Raw genomic sequence first — 21911 nt, 5'->3', positions numbered from 1 at the left:
TCTTCTAGTTACAGAGTCTCTATTTTAGTATCTTTTCTTTTCCCCCCTCCCCCTCCTCTCTCTAGATTGCAAAGAGAACATCTATACCACAAACCCGTCGGTTAAATACGTAAGGACAGGAACATTTGGTCTATCGAGATCAATTTCTGGGAGAACCACCGAGTACCTGCCCCTAATAGGATTTAGACTAATTTTCTGCTTTTGGTTTAGCACCCAGTTATTCTAGGGAAGGGCTTATCACTCAGTGGCAAGAAAGCTAAAACTGGTGTCAGAGACATTGACCTCAGGCCCTCATTACTTCCTGCTGAGACGATTGTATTAGCCTTTTAACCAGCCTCCCTAGCTTCAGTCTCTCCAGGATCTAAACTGTGTTACACTCACTGCCAGATTAATCTAGCCTGCAGCTCTGATCATATCATCCTCCTCCTCATGACCTTTGAGTGGCTTCTCCTTTCTACCAAATAGTTTAAACTCCTCATCTTGAAATCCAATGCCTTCCACCACTGGGCAATGACTTGCCTTTCTCTTCTTACCTAGCTGTATAATCCTAAGTAAGTTAATTAATTTCTGTCTGCCTCAGTTTCCTCATCTGTAATTTTTTTAAAAATCTGTTAAAATTTAAAAAATAAAAATCTGTGAAAAAATCTATTTTCAAAAAGCATCTACTTTCCAGGGTGGTTGTGAGAATGAAACGAGATAATATTTGTAAAGCTTTTTTAGCACAGCACTTGGCTCATAATAGGTGCTTGTTGCTCTTCAGTTATTTTTCAGTCATGTCCAACTCTTGGTGACCCCGTTCAAGGTTTTTTTGGCAAAGATATTGGAGTGGTTTGCCATTTCTTTCTCTGGTTCATTTTACAGATGGCAAACAGTGTTAAGTGACTTGCCCACTTTCACATAGCTAGTAAGTGACTGAGGATGGATTTGAACTCAAGTCTTCCTAACTCCAGGACTTCAATTCACTGCACGATCTAGCTGCTTCACAGTGGGTACTTAATAAATGCTTGTTTCCTTGCCCCTCCCTTCCCTTCTTGTCTCATACTACATTCTAGCTAATCTTGGCTACTTAGCATCTTTACACTTTGCCACCTCCACACTTACATTTAATTCAATTCTATGCAACCAATAATTTATAAAGTGCCTTATTATGTGCAAGGTATTGGGGTAGGCATCGGCTTTATATCTATATTTCCCTAAATCTCACTCCCATACTTCAGGGTCTAACTCAGGCATTCTCTCCTTCATCATGACTTCCCTCATTCTACCCAACTGCAAACAATATGTTCTGTCTCAGACTCCCCTTGATGGTGTAGTAGGATCATGGATTTAGATCTGGAAGGAACTTTAGATGCCACTAGATCTAATCCCCCTGTGGTACATGTAAGTGAACTGAAGCCCTAATGAGTAAATTCAAGATTACAAACAAGTCCTAGATAGCAGAACCAGGGAAGGAACCCAGGTCCTTTGACTCCAAATCCCCTGGTTTTTGCTCTATACATTGTGTCCCAAAAGTCTTAGTGTAGTTTTCAGCTTTTAAAATTGAACTAAGGCTTTAGGGACATGTTATATTTATCTAATGGGTCTTTTACCATTTACAGATTGATCTCTGCAGATCTAGGTAGTGCATGTGGTATTACCCCCACTTTCCAAAAGGGTAAGCTAAGGCCTAGAAGAGATAAATGATTTGCCCAAGGTCACAAAGCTAACACATAACACATAATTGTGAACCCAACCAACCTCATTTTGTTAAAAGCAGGTGAGTAGGATAGGTAACAAAGGATGAATGCAAAAGCATGATATGGTTCTGTAAATGTCAGCAATGCATAGGCTCATGATGAAAGCTAAGGATGACAGGAAAGCTCTTGTATTTTATTTTCCATTTGTTTTTAGTTATATTAGGAAAATTTGGAAGATCAGGGAAGAGATGGGACTGTTGCCCTGGACAAAGCTATGATAATGAATAAAAGAAAGAAGGTAGGACTATCCAACTTTTAAGTTGTTTCTGATTTCTCTGCTGAGAATGATTCTTGTCTTGGTAGCGACGGAACCAAAATGGCTCATTAGGGAATGGTCATGAAGTTAAGAAGAAGAAGAACTTGAGAGCGATCAGCTGCCTCAAGTCATGAGCTCAGGGGAACTGGAACTTAGGGTATTGAAAGAATTAGCAGGTTTGAGGATCGGGGCATTGTCAGTGATCTTTGGAAGATCATGGGGCAAGTTAAAGGTACAGCAGAATAGGATGAGGGCAGCTGTCCTTATTTTCAAAAAGAAAAACTTAAAAAAGAAAGACAACCCATTCTACAAAGCATAAGCCAGTGAACTTTATTAAAGTAATGTTAGTGAATTCAGTGACATTACTATTACCTTCAAGATGTTAAAACATGACAAAGAAAGCCCCTAAATTGTTGAAAAAGAAAATGAGCGGGTCAGACAGCAGAAATGATGGAAAGTAAATGAGGTCTCTGAGTTGAATTGGCTCCTAACACATTTGGAGGACTGTTGGAGGATTTATGAAAAGTTACGTTGTCGTTGTTTGGTTGTTTTGGTCACGTCCAACTCTGTGACCTCATTTAGGGTTTTCTTGGCAAAGATACTGGAACGGTTTGCCATTTCCCTTTCCAATGAGAAGTTATGAGATATTAGCAGAAGAAATAATATGTGTAAAACACTGCCATGTTCAGATCACATCTAGATTACTATGTTGAAATTTAGGTGGCATATTTTAGAAAAAAAACATTGATAAGCTGGAGAGTTCTTGGAGGAAGGCAGCCATGATGGTGAAATTCTTCAATCTATTGCCAGATAAGAATCAGTGGAAAGAAGTAGAGGAAAGAAGACTTAAGTGGACATGGTATTTGTCTTAAACTATTTGAAGGACAATCACATGGAAGAGAGATTGTTTTATGCTTGGACCCAGGGGACAGAATTAGGGGGATAATGGATGGAAGGAGCAAAGAGGAAAATTTAAGAACCACAAAAATGAGAATGATACATCATTGAAATGAACTGCTCTAAGAGGTTGTCAGTTAGGCAACAAACATTTATTAAGTGCTTACTATGTACTAGGAATTGTGCTAAGTGCTCTGGATACCCACCTTCCCAAAATGAAAAAAAAAACATTAGTCCCTGCCCTCAAGAGGCTGCATCTGAGTGGCAAAGTCTACATGCACACAACTGTGTACACAAAGGACATACACAGAGTAGATGTTAGTTATTCTGAAAGGTGAAGCACCAGGATTTGGGATGGGGATGGGTGGGAAAGAAGGACCCAGGAAAAGGTCTACTGCTGGAGGGAGGAGATAGTGTGATTCCTCCGTTTGAAAGTCTTGAAGGCTGGATGACTATTTGGGTATATTATAATGGGAATTAATTTGAGGTGAGGGGAGTAGAGTTCAGAATGATGCTCAGGTTACAAATGTAAGCATCATGATATTTGGAAAGAGAAGAGTTTGGGGGGAAAGATAAGTTGAGTTTGGAACATAGTAAGTGTGAGTTGTCTTTCAGACATCGAGTTTGAAATGTCCAGGAGGAAATAAATGATGCAGGACCTGAGTGAGCTCAAGGGAGAGCCTGCAACTGGATATAAACCTCTGGATCCTCTGTATGGGAATGATAGCTGCATCCTTGAGATCTGATGATATTGACAAGAGAGAGTATAGAGAGATAAGAAAGTCTAGTACAGAACCTTGTACCCACAGTTAGGGGTAATGATGTGGAATATAATTAATCAAGGGCATGGAGGAGGAATACTCAGAAAGTAGAAAAACCAGGGAAAAGTATTATGAAGAATACTGAGACAGGAGAAAGTGTCTAGGCGGGTAGGGTGGTCAGCTGTGTCATTTGCAGCAGTTAGGTTGAGAAGAATGAAGCTAAGCAAAGACCTTCAGATTTGGCAATTAAGTGATTATTGGTACCTGTGGGAGAGCATTTTCAGATGAGTGCTGAAGTTGGAATCTAGATCGATGAGGGTTGACAAGGGTATATGAAGGTAGTGGAATACTATTGTGCCATAAGAAATGGGGATGATACGGACTTCATAACAACCTGGAAAAACCTACACGACATAATGCTGAGTGAGCGGAGCAGAGCCAGGAGAACATTGTACACAACCACAGATATATGGATTATGTGAGGACCAACCCTGACATACTTCACTCTTCTCAGCAACGTAAGGTACAAGGACAACCCCAGGGGACTCACGATGGAGAATGCTATCTTCATCCAGAGAAAGAACTGTGAAGTTTGAATACAGATTGAGGCGCACTACATGCTTGCCTTTTTTGCTTCTCTTTTGTTTTTGGTTTTGGTTTTTTTTGTTTGTTTGTTTGGTTGGTTTTTTTGGTTATATCTCTTCTTTCTCATGATTCATTCCATTGGTCATAATTTTTCTCCACAACTTGACTAGTGTATAAATTAATTCAATGCGAAGTTATACATGGTAGTTATATGAGATTCCAGGCTGTCTTGGGGTGGAAGGTGGGAGGGAGGGGAGAAAATCTGGAACTCCAAATTATGTAGAACTGTGTGTGGTAAACTAAAAATAAATAAATAAATTTGAAGGGGAAAAATAAATAAATAAATAAAGAACAACCCCGCCTCCCAATAATTGTTGAGGATCACAAAAAGCTTTTGTTTATTTGGATTATACAAATTTGTGTCTGTTTTGTTAAAAACAAAAACTGACAAAATTTTAAAATATTTATTAATTCACTCTAAAATGACAAGAATAAAAGCATTACATTGTAACATAAATATAATGTTAATTAAAAATAATGATTTAAAAAAAAGAAAGTCTAGTACAGAACCTTGTACCCACAGTTAGGGGTAATGATATGGAATATAATTAATCAAGGGCATGGGGGAGGAATACTCAGAAAATAGAAAAACCAGGGAAACATATTATGAAGAATACTGAGACAGGAGAAAGTGTCTAGGCGGGTAGGGTGGTCAGCTGTGTCATTTGCAGCAGTTAGGTTGAGAAGAATGAAGCTAAGCAAAGACCTTCAGATTTGGCAATTAGGTGATTATTGGTACCTTTGGGAGAGCATTTTCAGATGAGTGCTGAAGTTGGAATCTAGATCGATGAGGGTTGACAAGTGAGAAAGAAGAGATGAAATGGAAGGAGAAAGTACAGATAGCTTTTTCAGGGAAATTGGATGAGTAAGGGAGGAGAGAAACAAAATAATAGCTTGAGGGGATGGTAGGATCAAGTAAAGATTTTTACAGATGGAGGAGACAGTAAGAAAAGAGTCAGGAGACAGAGAAAGTTTAAAGATTTGAGCAGGATCATGGTTGGGGTTGCAAAATGCTGAAGAAGATGGGAGAGATTAGGATGAAATGTATATGTAGAGGGGTTGTTTATGGAAAGAAATGTCTTTTTTGTCAGAGAATGGAAGACAAGAAAAGTGGTTGGGGATGGTGTAAGGGGGTTGGGGAACAGATTTTAAGATGAATAGAGAAAAGAGGAAGGTCTTATTGAATGACCTCAATTTCTCAGTAAAAGAGGGAGCTCTTATTGAATGACCTCAATTTCTCAGTTAAGTGGCAATGTCCTCAGCTGAAAGATTAGAGGAGAGATGTATAATGCTTGAGTTAAGAAGAGATGATTTGAATAGTTTCCAAGGGAAAATGATATAGAGACTCAATTAGGGAGGAATAAATAGACTACCTTGTGGCAGTGAGTGCCCACTTGAAGTTAGAAAATGTGAATTCATGCTATGCTAAGGAGTTTAATATTATCTTGCCACTGATGTGGTCAGACTTCTGCCCTAGGAAGATTGTTTTGGCAGCTGCTGAGAAGACAGATTGGATAATGGAGATACTTAGAAGTAAGAAGAATAGTTAGAAGGCTATTACAGCAATCAAAGTAAGAGTTATTGAGAACCTTTACTAAAGTTGTGACCATATGAATGGAGTATGAGACTTGTATAAGTAGAATTCACAAAACCTGGGGAATTAATTGGATACGGTAGTAAAGGATAGGGAAGAATCAATGTTAGATCTGAAATATGTTCATCTGGGTGACTAGGAGGATGCCAGTATTCTGATTAGAAATGGGCAAGTTTAGATGAGTTGGGAAGTAATGAGATCTGTTTTGGACAGATTTAGTTCAAGATCAGGAGGTGGTTTCCAATTGGCAGATGGTCACACATGTAGACTTCATGGGAAAGATAAAGTTGGACATATGGATTTCAGGATTATCCATATAGATTATACTTCATCTTGTGGGAGCTGATGATATCTTCAAGAGATTTTATCTAGAAAGAAAAGAGAAGGGAACACATGTAGAAAGAAAAGAAAACCCAGAACAGAGGCCTGAGTAACATCCATCCTAAGGGGTCAGGAGAAGGATGAATGATTAAGCAAAAGACGTAGAAAAGTAGCAAACAAATAAGAAGTAGAATTAAGAGAGCACAATGTGAAAGAAACCAAGGATATAGAGAGTATCCAGCAGAAATAGTTGGTACCTAATATTGTGGAGAAGCCAAAGAGGATGAGAACTAAGAAAAGGCCACAGGATTTAGCAGCTAACACATCATCGATGTCTTTGGAGAAAGGCATTTCAGAGAGTTGGGGTCAAGAATTAGCAAAGCCTTAGGACTTGGGCTGATGGTGAGGTTGGAGGTAGAAGATTACTTCCAATAATGTGACATTAAAAGAGAGGACAGTTATACAGGAAAATATCTGATGGAGATGGTGGAGTAAGTTACTCATTACAGAAATTTAAGGAAAATCTCAAGCTTTAACCATACCATTCATAAACATAAGGTAAAAACTATATGCATAATCTCTGTTGGAATGTTCTTAAATTTATTTTTATGATCTTGTATATCTACTTAGATCCAGGGAATTTCTCCTCTTACAAACATTTACATCTCATTTGGTTAGTTTTGCTGAATTGTGTTCCCCCCACCCTTAAATTCTTTACTAAAAGAGATGGCTTTCTGGGTAAGGGGGTAGAAGGAATATATATGGGAATGATATTAATATAAAAAGAAAGGACATTAATAGAAATGGAAAAAAGAAAACCAAACATCAACCTAGCTCTGTGATTTCACTTCCTGTTAGTGCCATAGAGGAGGCTACATCACATCCGTGAAAGGACACCAGGAGACTTGGGTTATAGATCTGGCTCTGTTTCTAACTAAGTGAACTTAGACAAGTCACTTAACTTCTTCTGGCCTCAGTTACTTCATCTACGAAATTATGGGGTTTAATTAAATGACCTCCAAAGCACCTTCTAGTTAAAACTATGATTCTCTATTGCCATCAAGAATGACTATAATATTCAAGAGACAGGATTGAGAATTGAAATGTACTCCAATAAATGTATACCGAGAAAGCATGGAAAGAAAAAAAAAGAGACAATTTTGATGGGTTTGGAGATACTAGGCTGTTGAGTTCTGCTGAAGCTCATTGTGGAAAAAGCTATTTCCTGACAATTTGGTAGGTACCTTGGGAAATTGTTTTAACTTTCTTTGGCTCTTAAGCTTTTATTCAATGACTTACTGCTTCAGTACCCAGCATATAGTTAAGGCTCTAAGAGACTCTGGCTCATTACTTAGCATTTATTAAGATAGAGGAGAATAGATTGCAATTGAATAATACGACCTGAATCGATATATGGGAACTACATCTCCTTAGAGAACTTTGAACTACGTGTCTTGAAGGGAAAGGAAATTAAGCCTAAGCACCCAGAAACCAGTTGAAATAAAGTGAAATCTTTTCTAGTTGATGCTGATTCATTCTTTAAAGAAGAAATTAAATGTAAGAGTCAAGATCCAATGAAGGAGAACCAAATATTTTGGACTTTGGATACAATAACTGATATCCCAAGTAATGAATTCAATTTTGACACCTTCATCAACAACCGTTAACTTCTCACATCGCTTTGTGCATTATGTTTTGATCATTTATAACGAAACAATATCTGCTTATTTTAGCCACCTATTTCTTGTTGGGCACTGTGCCACAGACAAGGAAGAAATAGTTAACTTCTGCCTTCAATGAGTTTGCAATCTAGACATAGAAGATAGAATGTACATATCTGTGTGTGCATAAAATAGATATGCAGTGAACTGGGTGGGGGAGGCTCTAGAAGCTGGGGAATCAGGAAAGGCTTCATATATCTCAAGCAGTACTTGAACTGACCCTTGAAGAAAAGTAGGAATTTAAGAGGTAGAAAGGAAGAGGAGCCTTTCTCGCTTCCCGGCCATCTTGGCGGCAGGTCTCTGGCTGAGGGTCCTCCCGCACCGCAGGCAGGAAGATGGTGGCCGCAAAGAAGACGAAAAAGTCACTGGAGTCCATCAACTCGAGGCTCCAGCTGGTCATGAAAAGCGGCAAATACGTGCTGGGCTACAAACAGACCCTGAAAATGATCCGACAAGGCAAAGCCAAGTTGGTCATCTTAGCCAACAACTGCCCAGCCTTGAGGAAATCAGAGATTGAATATTACGCTATGTTGGCCAAAACTGGTGTACATCACTACAGTGGCAATAACATTGAATTGGGTACAGCATGTGGGAAGTACTACAGAGTATGTACACTGGCTATCATTGATCCAGGTGATTCTGATATCATTAGAAGCATGCCAGAACAGACCAGTGAGAAGTAAACTGTACAAAAATATACTTTAATAAACGGGCCAAAACTTGTTTTAAAAAAAAAAAGAAAGGAAGAGCTGATGCATGGCTAAGGTGTGAGATAGCCATATACAAATATAAGGAGATGAGAGATAAAGTAAGAAAGCTAGAATAGCTGGACATTGGAGTGAATAATTGGCAAAGATGGGTAATTAAACTGAAAAGGTAAATTGGGATCAGATTGTGAAGGGCTTCAAAGGCCAAACAGAGGAGTAGATATTGAATCTTCAAGGTAACATGGAGCCAATGAAGCTTATTGAGCCTAAGAAGGACATAATCATATCTGGGTTTTAGGATAATCACCTTGGCAATTGTGTGGAGGGCATATTATAATGAGAAGAGACTTGAGGCAGGAAGACTAATCAGTAGGCTTTTGTAAGACTCTAGGTGAGAGGTGATGAAAGTCTGAATTAGGTTGATGACTGTGTGAGTAAAAAGAAGAGGATGGTCAGAAAGAATGCTGAGGACAAAGAAATAAGACTGGAAAAGCGATTGACTATGTGGGATATAGGAGAATGAGGGATGGAGAATGACATGGTGGTTGTGAGGGTGGTGAATGATATTAATGAGAACCTTCCTAAGTAAAATGGATTTGGGGTGGGGAGAACTCTGTTCTGGACATGTTGATTTTGAGTTGTCTGCGGGACCAGCAGCAACTATATGTAAAACGAAGTCGAAGGTGCTAAAGGAAATAAATAATGTCTATAATAATGATAAAAAGAATGAACATGTATATACGCTTTAAAGTATGTTAAGGGCTTTACCTATATTATCTCATTTGTCAGAATTTAGATAAAAGAGTCCCTGTCCTTGTTGAGCTTATAATCAAATAAAGTAATAAAAAACTCAGGCAACTATAATATACATTTCAGTATAGGTGCATATGAATTTTCGGTAAGTGTACTGTTGAGGGGTATAGTTGTTACTGACTTGGATGTTTTTGTAGTGCTTTTGGGGATGAATGGGATCAAAGAAAGTTTTCCCAAACACATGACATATATGGGGCTTTAAAAAATGTGGAAGAACTCATCTGAAGAAGGGAAGGAATTCCAAATATAGGGGAAATGAGCGAAAACATAGAGGTGGAAGTGTCATAGCACTTTGGGGAAGCTGAGATCAAACAAGCTTGGCTGAAGGGTTAGCAACATTGAGAAGATTAAAGGAATGTAAGGAGTTGGGTGGCTCTAGATCATTCTATGCCAGGCATATGAATCTGAACTTCCCTAAAAATATAGTAGAAAATCCAGGATTTTTAAGCAGAAACATGACTGAACCCACACTTATGTGTAAGAATGATTATCCTACTTTTTTTTTGAAAGACTGAATTGAGGAAGAAACAATTGTTAGAAGACCATTGTAATGGTGCATGTGGATACTAATGGGGATTGACACTAGAGTGAGAGAAAAGGAAATGGAGAAAGGGGGGCTGAATATGAAATAGGAGGCTGAGATTGAATTAGCAGAACGTGGAAACTAGTTGTATGTTTTACATAAGGGAGATTCAAGGATCAAAAATAACACCAAATTATTGGCAATGCCACAGAAGTAGTGGTGTCCAACAGAAGCAGGTATAGGGAATGAGATAATAAGCTCATATTGTAGCTCATATTGTTCTAGAGAGAAATAAAAAAGGAAATGTGTTCAGGAGGTAGATGGAGAAAAAAGTTCAAGTATTCCAAAAGTTTAGGGCCCAAAGATATAGATTGGAGAGTCATTTGCATAAAGGTCAGAGCTGAAGCCATAGAAGTAAATGAGATTGCTGAAGGGGAAAAAATGTAAAGATTGAAAAGAAGAGCAATAAGGCAGACCTTTGAGGAACACCAGTATACTCCATAAAGAGGGTGACTGGCCAATGGAGACATGGAAAGAACAGATAGAGAGGTAAAGGGATAGCAATATAATCATTTTAGCAGAACTCTGGAGATTATCTAGTCCAATCACTCATCATGCAGGAGAATCTAAGTCCTAGAGAACGGGAATGATGCACTCAAGGTCACATAGCAAAGTGGGAAGGCCAGGTCCTTTGACTCCAAATCCAGTGCTTTTTCTGTTATACTACATTCGTTTCTAATTGCAGGAAGCATGGCATGGTTAAAAACAAACAGCGGAATAAGTATTCAGGGATCAAAGTAGAGTCTTGGGTCTGCCATTTAATGGAAGTATTACTTTATCAAATGACTCAACCTCTTTGGATCTTGGATCCCTCCTCTTTTTTTCAAATGAGTGTAATTCCTGCACTCACTACCTCTTAGTGTTGTGAGAATCCATGATAGAATCCCTTTTATATTAAATCTATGGTTCCATAAAACCATAGTGCATGAAAGATTTAAATAAGTTGGGAAGAATGGACTAATAATTGTGATTCCTTTGCTAATACTAATTCTTAACATTTTCTATGTCAATTTCCAATGATTCAATTGCTTAATCCATCATTAGTATTCTGGGGAAGGTCTGACTCAAGCCAGTCTAGTGGTGGTTCAAGTTCTGGATTGGAACAAAATAAGACACTTGTAAAACATTTAAAATTTTATATAAGGATTTGTACTTGATAATAACATATGAAGAGCATTGAGCAAAGACATCATGTTGGTTTAGTTGGATGCAGCTCCTCTTATTTCTGTAAAGGCAAGGAATTGTACCCAGTCAAGTGGGTTAACTTGATCAACTATGCTGACTCATGTATCATCTAGGTGTCTGTGAAGCCTGAAGGCTGGCTCCTATATCAGGCTTCATATAACTTTGATGAATGGAAAGCTACGTAAATAGATAGTGACTTAAGTTTCTGGACCAATTAAAAGTTGAGTTTGTATGTTCATTATATTCAGAAATTTGTCCAGTGTAACCAAAATTTGGTACCCCTTTTTAAGTGTGCCATATCCATGATTAAAAATAATAACTTGTAATGGATAAAGAGATGTATGCTTTTCTCACCTCAGCAACTTACCACATTTTCTTACTCTCCAACCACAGGTAGTTCCAATGTGTGAAGTTCATTTGCAAGTCATTTGATTGGGATTCAGAAAATATTTTCCCATGGAAACAATGTTATAAATGATAACTGAGTTTAGAACAAGCTCACAAAATTCTATTTAACCCATGATACAGGGCCTCAGTTTTAAATAGCTTCACAAAGTCTAATTCCACAAAAAATCATCAGCATTTCTACATAGTAATAATAAAAACCATAAAGAAGGGAAAAAAATAAAAGGCCTATTAAATAGCAACAAAATAGATAAATGTCCAGAGGTTATCCTGCCAGGGCACAGAAAGACATTTTATAAACAGCTGGGTGGTGCATTAGTTAGAGTGTTTTGGTTGGAGGCAGGAAGACCCACATTCGCATCTAGTCTCAGAACCTTACTAGTTGTGTGATTCTGGGCCAGTTACTTAATTCCTGTTTGCCTCAATTTCCTCATATGTAGAGTAAGGATAATAATAGCACCCTCCTTACACGGTTGTTGTGAGGATAAAATGATAATATCTGTAAAATACTTAACAGTGCTTGGCACCTAGAAGATGCCATATAAACGTTAGCTGTCACTACTAAAATGTTAATACTCTTGCAACTATTACATTTTTTTTTCAAAGAAATAAAGGAAAACCAAAACCTTGAACAGATTTAATATTCATGAATTGGCTATTCCATTGTAGTAGGAATGATAATAATACCCAAATTAATTTAGATAGTGCTATTTCAATCAAATGACCAAATAGATGCTTCCGAAATAGACAAATAGCACAATTATTTGGAGATACAGTTTGTATGTAGAAAAAACAAATAGACTATCAAGGAGAATAGTTGGTCAGGGAAAAGTAGGAGAAATGAATGTGGTTTGGCAATACTAAATCTCATTATGTTATAAAGCAATGATCGTCAACGCGCTTTGATACAGAATAAAAGGTTTTTTAAGCTGTTAAGTGAAGCAGGTTAGAAATGAGACTTTGAAGGCCAGGCTCACCACAGTCTCTGCTTCCATAAACCCTAAAGAATACATTGTGCATAGAAATAAAACCCATATTTAAAAAGGAGTAGTTAGTAAAATGGGTTATTATTTGGTGGAAAATAGGCCAAGGTCAGCATTGGAAACTAAAAACCAAATAAATTTGAAATTAATTAAATTGAAATGGGGGCACCATAAAAATTAGAGGAGAATAAAATGTTCTGTCTTTTTCAACAATGAATATTGGATGAATAAAAAAAATAAGAATACAAATAAGAATAGGCAATTTTGATTACGTAACAGCATATTTTGCACAACTAATCACAATGCAGGTAGAATAAGAATAAAATATATGGATAAGGGAAATTCATTTCACTAATCATTTCCGACAAATATGTGATTTCTAACATATATATTTACACAAATCTATATAATTAACCTTTTCCAAAAGAAAAGTAGCTAATTGATATGAATAGTTTTCCAAAAAAAAAATTCAAAATGTCTATAACCAGTGCTCAAAATTGTTAGTAATCTTAGAAATACAAAGTATGAGAAACCTGAAGCAAACCTTAACATTGGCAAAGATGGTAAAAGATGGAAAAAGTAGATATTGACTGAAACATAGGAAATAAACACAATGATTCACAGCTAATACAGCTATGAATTTGCCCAACAATTTTAGAAAATAATTTATAATTATCCAAGAAAATTTTAAATTTTTTTAGTTAATTTTTCCCTAGTTAAATCTATTTTCTCTCTATCCCATTTAAAAAGAAAGGAAAAACAAAATGCTTTTAACAGATATGCATTATCTGTACAAAAATTTTTCAGTTTAACACAATCAAAATTATCCATTTTGCATTTCACAATATTCTCTAACTCTTGTTTGGTCACAGATTCCTCCATTCTCCATAAATCTGACAGATAAACTATTCCTTGTTCTCCTAATTTGTTTATAACATCAACCTTTATATCTAAATCATGTACCCATTTGGACTTTATTTTGATATACAGTGTAAGATGTTGGTCTATGCCTAGTTTCTGCCATACTATTTTCCAGTTTTCCCAGCAGTCTTTGTCAAATAGTGAGCTCTTATCCCAGAAGCTGGAGTATTTGGGTTCATCATACAAGCAAAACAAATTCCTGTATTAGTCATGTCAAAAGAAATCTGTCTCCATCTGCATCCTGAATCCATCACTACTCTCTCAGAAGGTGGGCAACATGTTTCATCATGAGAACTCCAGAATCATGATTGGTCATTGTTTTTGTCAGCATTCTTAAATCTTTCAAAGTTTTTGCATTTTAAATGTTGATATTTTATTAATGGTTCTCCTAGTTTTGCTTTCTTTATTCTGCAACAGTTTCCAAGTTTGTTTCAATGACTGTAATAGAATATAAAGAATTTAAGGAAACATGAGTTATCCTGTAAAAGCAATGCAGAGTAAAAGGGCACAATCAAAAGAAGTATACGAAAAAACTGACCACAATTGTAAACAATAAGATAGTTTTAAAGGGCCGCAAAAGAAATCAGATATGATGAACAACTTTATTTGTAACTTACCAAGAATGCTTGGAAACCTGAACCCCATTGCATAAATGAAGAAATGTGTTCAGGATGGGGAAGAGATGTTTAATGAGGACTAGTAAGCATACGGAGTTTGAGCAAAGTGTCTAGCTCAGTATAAACTTACAATCCTATCCTGATGAATTAAAATGAAAGCTTTCAATAATAACCCTAAAGATATGACACCTAAGCATTCCTGAAAAATGGATGAAATTAAATTGCCTCTCCTGGGCCTACTGAGGTCAACTTGATATAGACTAGGTTTTTACTTCAAACCAAGAATAGGGGATGGAGAAGAAGAAGAAAGAGGAAAGTAGAGAAGAGAGAGAAGCTATTAGTGGGTTCTCTTCTGCTCACCAGAGGATCTTTGCATCCAGTATTCTCTCTAACATAAAGAGGATACATAAGCCACAGAAACTACATATGGTCTAGTTAGGATTTTTTTTAATCATATTTCTTCTTGGTGGGATCTAGGCCTATTCTTAGTACCTGGAGACAATGGGAGAGTTTTCTTCATTAGAAGTTCTGTGCCAGATGTAAGTCCTCTTTTTTTCAAGGGACAAACAGCCTATGTTCAAGGAGGATCTGTAATGACTGAAGTGGCAACTCTCTGTTTAGCCACATGGTTTTTTCTAGTCCACTCTCTTGAGACCAACGTGTCAATAAGAGTTCTGTCAGAATCCCAGGGAGAAGAGTGACATTCCTGTAGAAAGTAGCTCAATGTCAGTTGATAATTAGGATATTGCCAAGGGCAGTCAAACAACATCAAGAAGGGTAAGAAGAAGGAGGGGAGAGATCTCAGTGATGTCAACAAGAAATTTTCCTGTCTGATGGACCCAGCAGGGGTGGCTTCTCATATAGAAGAGGGTAGACATAAGTATTGCCCATACAACTTTGAAATCTCTTGAACTCAAAAACTTGAATCCTGAAGCACAAATTAATACATCCTAGTTAATAAAAGGGAAATGTCAAGATCTGCCAAGCTAATTAGTGATTCGCTTTCCTGGCAATATCACTTTTTATCCAAAATAGTGAAGCCTATTCATTGTTTTTGCTATCATCTTTCATATTTGAAACTGCAAAAATGTCCTAAAACAGGGTTATGATGAATATGGTGTTACTTGGGAAGATGTAATGACACGCACCATTTTTTTCCCAACCTGATGAAAAGAATCACTTGATAAGTCTTCTTTGATGTCAGAAAATTGCCACACTTCAAGTGTTGTTTTACATGGTTTTGAAAAGGTTTCATTAATCACTGTGGGATAATTATCTTCCTGCATTGTCCCACAGAGCTGTTCCAAATATAGCTCTCCCCCAAAAGTCCCCTTCATGTCCTCTATACTCAAGCCAAAAGGAGGGAGTGCTCACTGCCTATGACTGTACCATATGACTTAGGACCCTGGGCCTGGGATGATTTCCCCTCATCTCTACATATGCTTTAAAAAAGAGACAGGGAGGGAGAGAGAGAGAGAGAGATTTTAAAAAGTATGTCCCTATTTCTAGTAGATTTCTTACTGAAGTGAGCCTGGAATGCCTCAGACCCCAAATCAAGAAGATTTCTCTCCCAAGCTTTCAGTAATTCTATCTCCTCACACAGAAATGTACCGAGCTGGAACCTTGGGCTATATATGTGGTAATATAGAATAATATGTAGGTGTACAGAATCCTAGTACTTGGAGGAATCTTGATGACCCTTCAGTTCATCTCATACCCATGCAAGAATCCCTTGTATTAATCAACTTTCAGTTATTTTTGCTAGTTCTTCCTTCTAGAGTCAGTAGAATAAGAAAAAAATTGTGAGTGGGGGTGAGGGGAATTAGCACAGTTCCTCAATATTGATATGGCTGCATTGGGAGGGGGAAGGAGAAATTAGGACATGGAATATATCCCGAACTTCTGCCACAAACATACACTCACACCTAATCCTGATGGACTTGCCAGTTAACTCAACTAAGGCCGAGCCTTTATGCCAAGTGATTTGTATAAACACTCTCAAATAAATGCACTGATTTGCCTGAACACTTCTACTTCTCTCTAATATGCTGCTCTTCAGAGATAACACTAAAGTTTACTCTTACCACAGTTTCCCCCTTGTTGGACATCAGAGAAGTGGTGACTCGATAATAGATTTGATAGTTTTTTTTTAAAAGTTCAGAGCCCCATTAGAAAAGAAGGCAGCCTTCTTAGAGAGGGTGGGTGGGGAGGGAAGATGAGAGAGATTTTGGAACTCAAAGTTTTAAAAGCAGATGTTCAAAAACAACAACAACAAAAAAAAAGTTTTTTCATGCAACTAGGAAATAAGATACACAGGCAATGGGGCATAGAAATGTATCTTGCCCTACAAGAGAAGAAAGTTAAGGGGGATGGGAAGGGAGTGGGGTGACAGATGGGAGGGCTGACTGGGGAATGAGGCAACCAGAATATATGCCATCTTGGAGTGGGGGAAGGGTAGAAACGAAAAAATTTGTAACTCAAACTTTTGTGAAAATTAATGCTGAAAACTAAATATAATAAATAAATTTTAAAAAAAGAAAAGAAGGCATCAGGGAAGAGGAGAGAGAATTTGGAACTCAAAGTTTTAAAAAACAGATGTTCGAAAACAAAAAAAAAAATTTTTGCATGCAACTAGGAAATAAGATACACAGGCATTGGGCATAGAGATTTATCTTGCCCTACAGGAAGGGAAGGGAAAAGGGGATGGGAGGGGAGTGGGGTGATGGAGGTGGGGACTGACTGGGGAATGAGGCAACCAGAGTGTATGCCATCTTGGAGTGGGTGGGAGGGTGGAGATGGGGAGAAAATTTGTAACTCAAACTCTTGTGAAAATCAATGCTGAAAACTAAATATATTAAATTAAATAAATTTAGAAAAAAAGAAGGCAGCTTTGAGATCATCTAGTAAAAGTATCATGGGACCATAGATTTAAAGCTGAAAGGGACTAATCTTTTCATTTTATAGATGAGGAACCTAAAGCACAGATAAGTGTATTGACTTGCCTCAAATCACACAGCTAATAAGTGTCCGAGGCAGGATTCAAATCCAGATTATCTACATTCCAAATCCAGCACGCTCTCCCTAATATGATACCATTCTAATACCATCATTTTACAGATGAGGTCACTGACTTTATAACCAGTCTTTTAAAAGGGGCTTTGTTAATAATTATTCTTAATCATTTAATTTAGCCTGAGAAAAATGTGATTTTGTTGCCTGCTATTCTAAGACAAATTCTTTGTAATTTTTTTTTCTTTATCCCCCGCAAGGACTCAGGTTTAATGCTGTCAATTTTATCCACATTCTATTATCTTGTTAATAAAATGAACAATGCTAGAGGATAGGGTGTTGTATCCCTATCAATGGTGCCACCTTGGGAAATATACTTAAAGTATCCTGTTTATGGTGCTTTCAGTGCTTTAGCCATGCTTTCACAAAGTTAAAAGGACTCTAGTGAAATAAAACTTTCGATCCATGAAAAGCAACATTTAGGGCTTTAGTCCCTGAATCTTTGAAGAAGGTTTACAGTTAGATTTAGATAGAAGCCAAAGTAGTACACAGCAGAGAAAGATAAAAGCAGAGCATCTCTAGGAATGATGCTACATGGAACTCAAAACCTTTGTGATCTCAGCAGGGCCAAAACCTGAAAATCTAATCTTCTGACTATCCTCAGCCTATGAAATTAATTGCTTTTCATCGTCACCATTGTGTTCAGATGGATTTGGAGAGTGTCAATATCTCATATGAGCAGACAGAAGATGTAAGAGGCCCTGATAACAAGGGGAAAACAATCCATCAAATAGTAAAAAGCTCAGTCTATTTTGTTTTCCTTGCTTCTCCTTTATTCTCCTCCTTTCTGAAACAAGCATCAATTGTGTGAATGCTGAAAGAAGGAATTACAGTTTTTAGTTCTTGACATGTAACCCTGGAGGTCTCTAACCTACCTTTAACAACATTTCAAAACATGTTCATGTAAATTCTACTGCATTTTAAGGCATTATGTTAGTTGATGGGGACAGAAAATGGGACAAGGGGCTTTCCCTTTCTTCATTGGGCTTGTGGCCTAGGACTATTTGATGAGTGTAATAAAAGTCAGACTATAATCAAATTCATAGAACACATTTTTGTTTGAGGCTCTGTTAACCAAGAATGGCTAAATCATGACCCTGAACAATCCGTTGCTGTTTGGTAAGCACTTTCGAGCCTGTGATCGAATATTTTTTGTTCTAATATGATTTATTTGGAGTTTAAAGTATATTTCTTGAGTTTAGGAACTATCTTTTGTATTTGTATCTTCAATGTCTAGCACGGCACATGGAATATAGTAGGTTCTTCATAAATCCTTATTGATTCATTAGTTTGTTATGTGAATACATATTACTAAAGGCTTCTAAGTGGAATAATGGAGAGATGGCTGAGGGCAAGAAGAGCTCCAATCCTACTTCAGACACTTACTTGCTGTGTGACTCTAGGCCAAGGGTGGAGAACCTGCGGCCTCGTGCCCACATGTGGCCTTCTAAGTCCTCGGCCCTTTGACTGAATCCAAACTTCACAACACAAATCCCCTTAATAAAAGGATTTGGTTTTTGCCTAGAGTTTTTGTATAGAGTCTAGGCAAATCACTTGGCCCTTCTCTGTCTCAGTTTCTTCCTCTATAAAATAATTATAATAATAGCACCTAATAATGAGGATGTAAGAAAAACATAGTGAGACCCAATGAAAGTGCCATACTTGTTATCACTACTCCTTGCTTAGCTAGGCTTATTGTTACTACTATTACTGAAACTTCCTAGATCCAGTAACTTTGAGAGTAAGCAATAATTATTTTATTTCATAATATTTTATTTTTTCCCAATTACATGTAAAGATAATTTTCAACATTCATTTTTTGAAAGATTTTGAGTTCCAAATTTTTCTTCCTCCCCTTCCCAAGATAGCAAGCAATTTGATATAGGCTATACATATTAAGCCATAATTCTTTGAGCAAATTTTCTGTCAGTTCCATTCTTGGATCTAAAAAGTGACAAGTGGTTCTAAGCTAGGAAAATTGATTCCTATATTACCGTGATATAACATTTACTTGGCCCAGGGTAATTGTCCATCAAAGTCTCTCTTCTTGTTTGCTTAGGTTCATAAGATCATAGATTTAAAGCCAGAAGGAACCTAAGAGGTCATCTAATCAAGCTTCATTTTACAGATGAAGAGGTGACATGTTGAAATTGCCAAAGGTCACATAGGTAGCAAATTAGTAGAACTAGGCTTTAGAACTGGGTCTTCTCAATCAGGTCATCCAACAGTTATTAATTATTAACTACTTCCAATGATCTGGGAACCATGACTCTGACTCCAACTCCACCCTTCTTTGAAAGCCTCCTGAAATGTGTCTTTTATTACTAAAAGCACAGTGATATACCTAGGACCAGGAGCTCAGAACTTACATATGCAAAACATCATAGCATGGAGTCTTCAAAGCTCATCAATATTTACTTTGGCAACTGATATACTAAATAGATTCCCTGAAGAAATTGATGTGTATTGAAAAAATATTTCTAATATTTTGGATTAAAAGATATAGCCTAACCCTATGGGGTACAGTTTTTTTAAGGCAAGTATCTTTTACTTCTTTTTCTAGGAAATATAAAATATGTATCATGATGTTTGGGTAAAAATAAATTACCTAAACTCCAAGGTGGTGGATTTTAAAATTTTCTAGATAGGAACAATTTTCTAAATATAATTGCTAGTAGATAGCAATAGGATTTAGAGGCAAAAAAGGATGTTAGATGTCATCTACTACATCTACTACAGCTTCATTATTTTACAAAGAACACAGACCCAGAGCGGTTGTGACTTGACACATATAGGTTGTGACTTGCCCCAGGTCATACCACTTTTACTTAACGGCAGAGACAGGACCCAAATCCAGGGCCTCTGAAGCCAAATCTAGAGAAGCAAAGCCTCAAAATTGAAAGGAACTTATAGGCCACCCAATGTCATCCCTGCCTACACAGGAAACCCATCTATAATATCCTTGATATTTGGCTTCTATTTAAACACTTCCAGGTAGAGGGAACATAGCCCATCCGTAAGCCAACCATTCTCCTTTTGAACATCTCTAATTATTAGGAAGTCCTTTCTAATTGAACTTTGACTTCCATTCTGGAGTATCTGCATAATACTCCTCACTTGGAACAAAAATGCCCAGTTGAATCTTTATATCTCTCAACTCTTACATGGAACCTTAACTCTTCCTCTCTACAACTTTCATCAATGAATCCTTATTCCACCCTCTGGGCTCAGGCAGGACAAGCCTAATCTCCCTTCTGTTTGACAACCAACCTGCAGATAATGAAGAAAGCCACCATCTCCATATCTTCTCTTTAAGTACTCATATACTAGTGATAACAAGTGTGTGCTCACAGAGGGACCAGGGAAAACCACTTCGCATCCATTTTATCGGTGATTATTAGTGTTTCTGACATAGCAAATTAGAGTTGATTTGGGTATCAGTTTATTGCCCAATGGGTCAACATCACCTTTAGGGGAAAAAAGCTCATCTTAGAATATGATACATATTACTTTTTACTTACAACTTGCTTGGCATTTCTTAATAGGCAATGGAACTTTTCGCTCCTCCTCTCTACTCTTTAGAAATTAACTACCTTTAATTGCCCCTATTTAGGGACTGCTTGTGGCACAGTGAATAGCATTTTGAGTTCAAATTTAACCTCAGACACTTACTACCTGTAACCCTGGGCAGGCCACATAACCTGCCTTTGCCTCAGTTTCCTCATCCAAAAAATTATCAGTATCATTGGCCCCTATCTCACAATGCTGTGGTGAGAATAAAATGAGACAGAAAACATTTCTAAAACCACTTAACACAGAGCCTGGCACATAGTAGGCCATTAATAGATGCCCATTAATTTTTAAATTAAAATTTATATAATATTTTAAGGTTTCAGGCATGGCTTGGAGGCAGGAAATAATAGCTAGCTAGCTCGCCAGCATTTGGCTTTAGTCAAATGAGTTAACCCTAGTTGCAGAGAATGCTTGGATCTGCCTTGACAGAGGGAGCTGTCTGACCCAGGAGTTCCTGTATACACAAATGTACACATTCGTAGGTCTACTCACTGTCCCTTCCATTTTAGGTTGACAAAGGTCCCAACAGTCCCATTGTGTAATATAGTTATTATCATTATCCTTGGTTTTTAGGTAAGGAAACTGTGATTCAGAGAAGTGATGGCCCTTGCTCAGGGTCAAAGAGCAAAGTGTCTGAGTGAAGATTTGAACTCTGATCTTTCTGACTATAAATGCAATGCTCTTACCATTCTATACCATGTGTCCTCTCTATTGTCTTTCTTTGTGCTTTTTGAAACATGCCATGAATTCTGAATGTTTCCATGTGAATTGTTTCTAACTCTGTGTGACTTCTATTGAGGAAACATAAGAACCACAGAATCTCAAAATAAGAAAGAACTTCAGGATCCAGTAGGCCCAAATCACACCTGAATAAGGATGCCTTCTGCACATACCTCATGTGTATACCTGAAGCCTTTATTTAAAGAAATAAGAGAGGGGTCCTTAACTTGGTGCTCAAAAATTTTTAAAAAATTGGTTATTGAACTTCAATGATTTGTTTTCTTTCTCTCTGTGTGTATACACACACATATATACATGTGTATATATAAATACATATGTATAGTTGTGTATATATGCAGATATACATTATATATAGGGAGAGGGCAACACACACACTAACTTTT

General features: G+C 37.2%; 2 protein-coding genes across 2 annotated transcripts in view; both read left to right on the top strand.

The window, feature by feature from the left end:
* The window catches only part of ZNF804B (zinc finger protein 804B), a 594276-nt gene that overhangs the window by 444384 nt on the left and 127981 nt on the right, over positions 1–21911 (top strand). The gene's annotated exons all lie outside the window — the stretch shown is intronic.
* Positions 8202–8639, top strand: LOC118850684 (60S ribosomal protein L30). Its single transcript, XM_036760260.1, has one exon. It carries the CDS (start codon positions 8267–8269, stop codon positions 8612–8614), a length of 348 nt encoding a protein of 115 aa, XP_036616155.1. The 5' UTR covers positions 8202–8266; the 3' UTR covers positions 8615–8639.

This window comes from Trichosurus vulpecula, chromosome 5 (genome assembly GCF_011100635.1).
Source record: "Trichosurus vulpecula isolate mTriVul1 chromosome 5, mTriVul1.pri, whole genome shotgun sequence".
NCBI classification, from domain to species: domain Eukaryota; kingdom Metazoa; phylum Chordata; class Mammalia; order Diprotodontia; family Phalangeridae; genus Trichosurus; species Trichosurus vulpecula.
The sequence above is the reverse complement of the archived record's forward strand: the minus strand, read 5'-3'. Positions and strand labels throughout refer to the sequence as shown.

Coding starts and splice junctions, on each gene's coding strand:
- LOC118850684 (XM_036760260.1), top strand. CDS start 8,267: ATGGTGGCCGCAAAGAAGACGAAAAAGTCACTGGAGTCCATCAACTCG.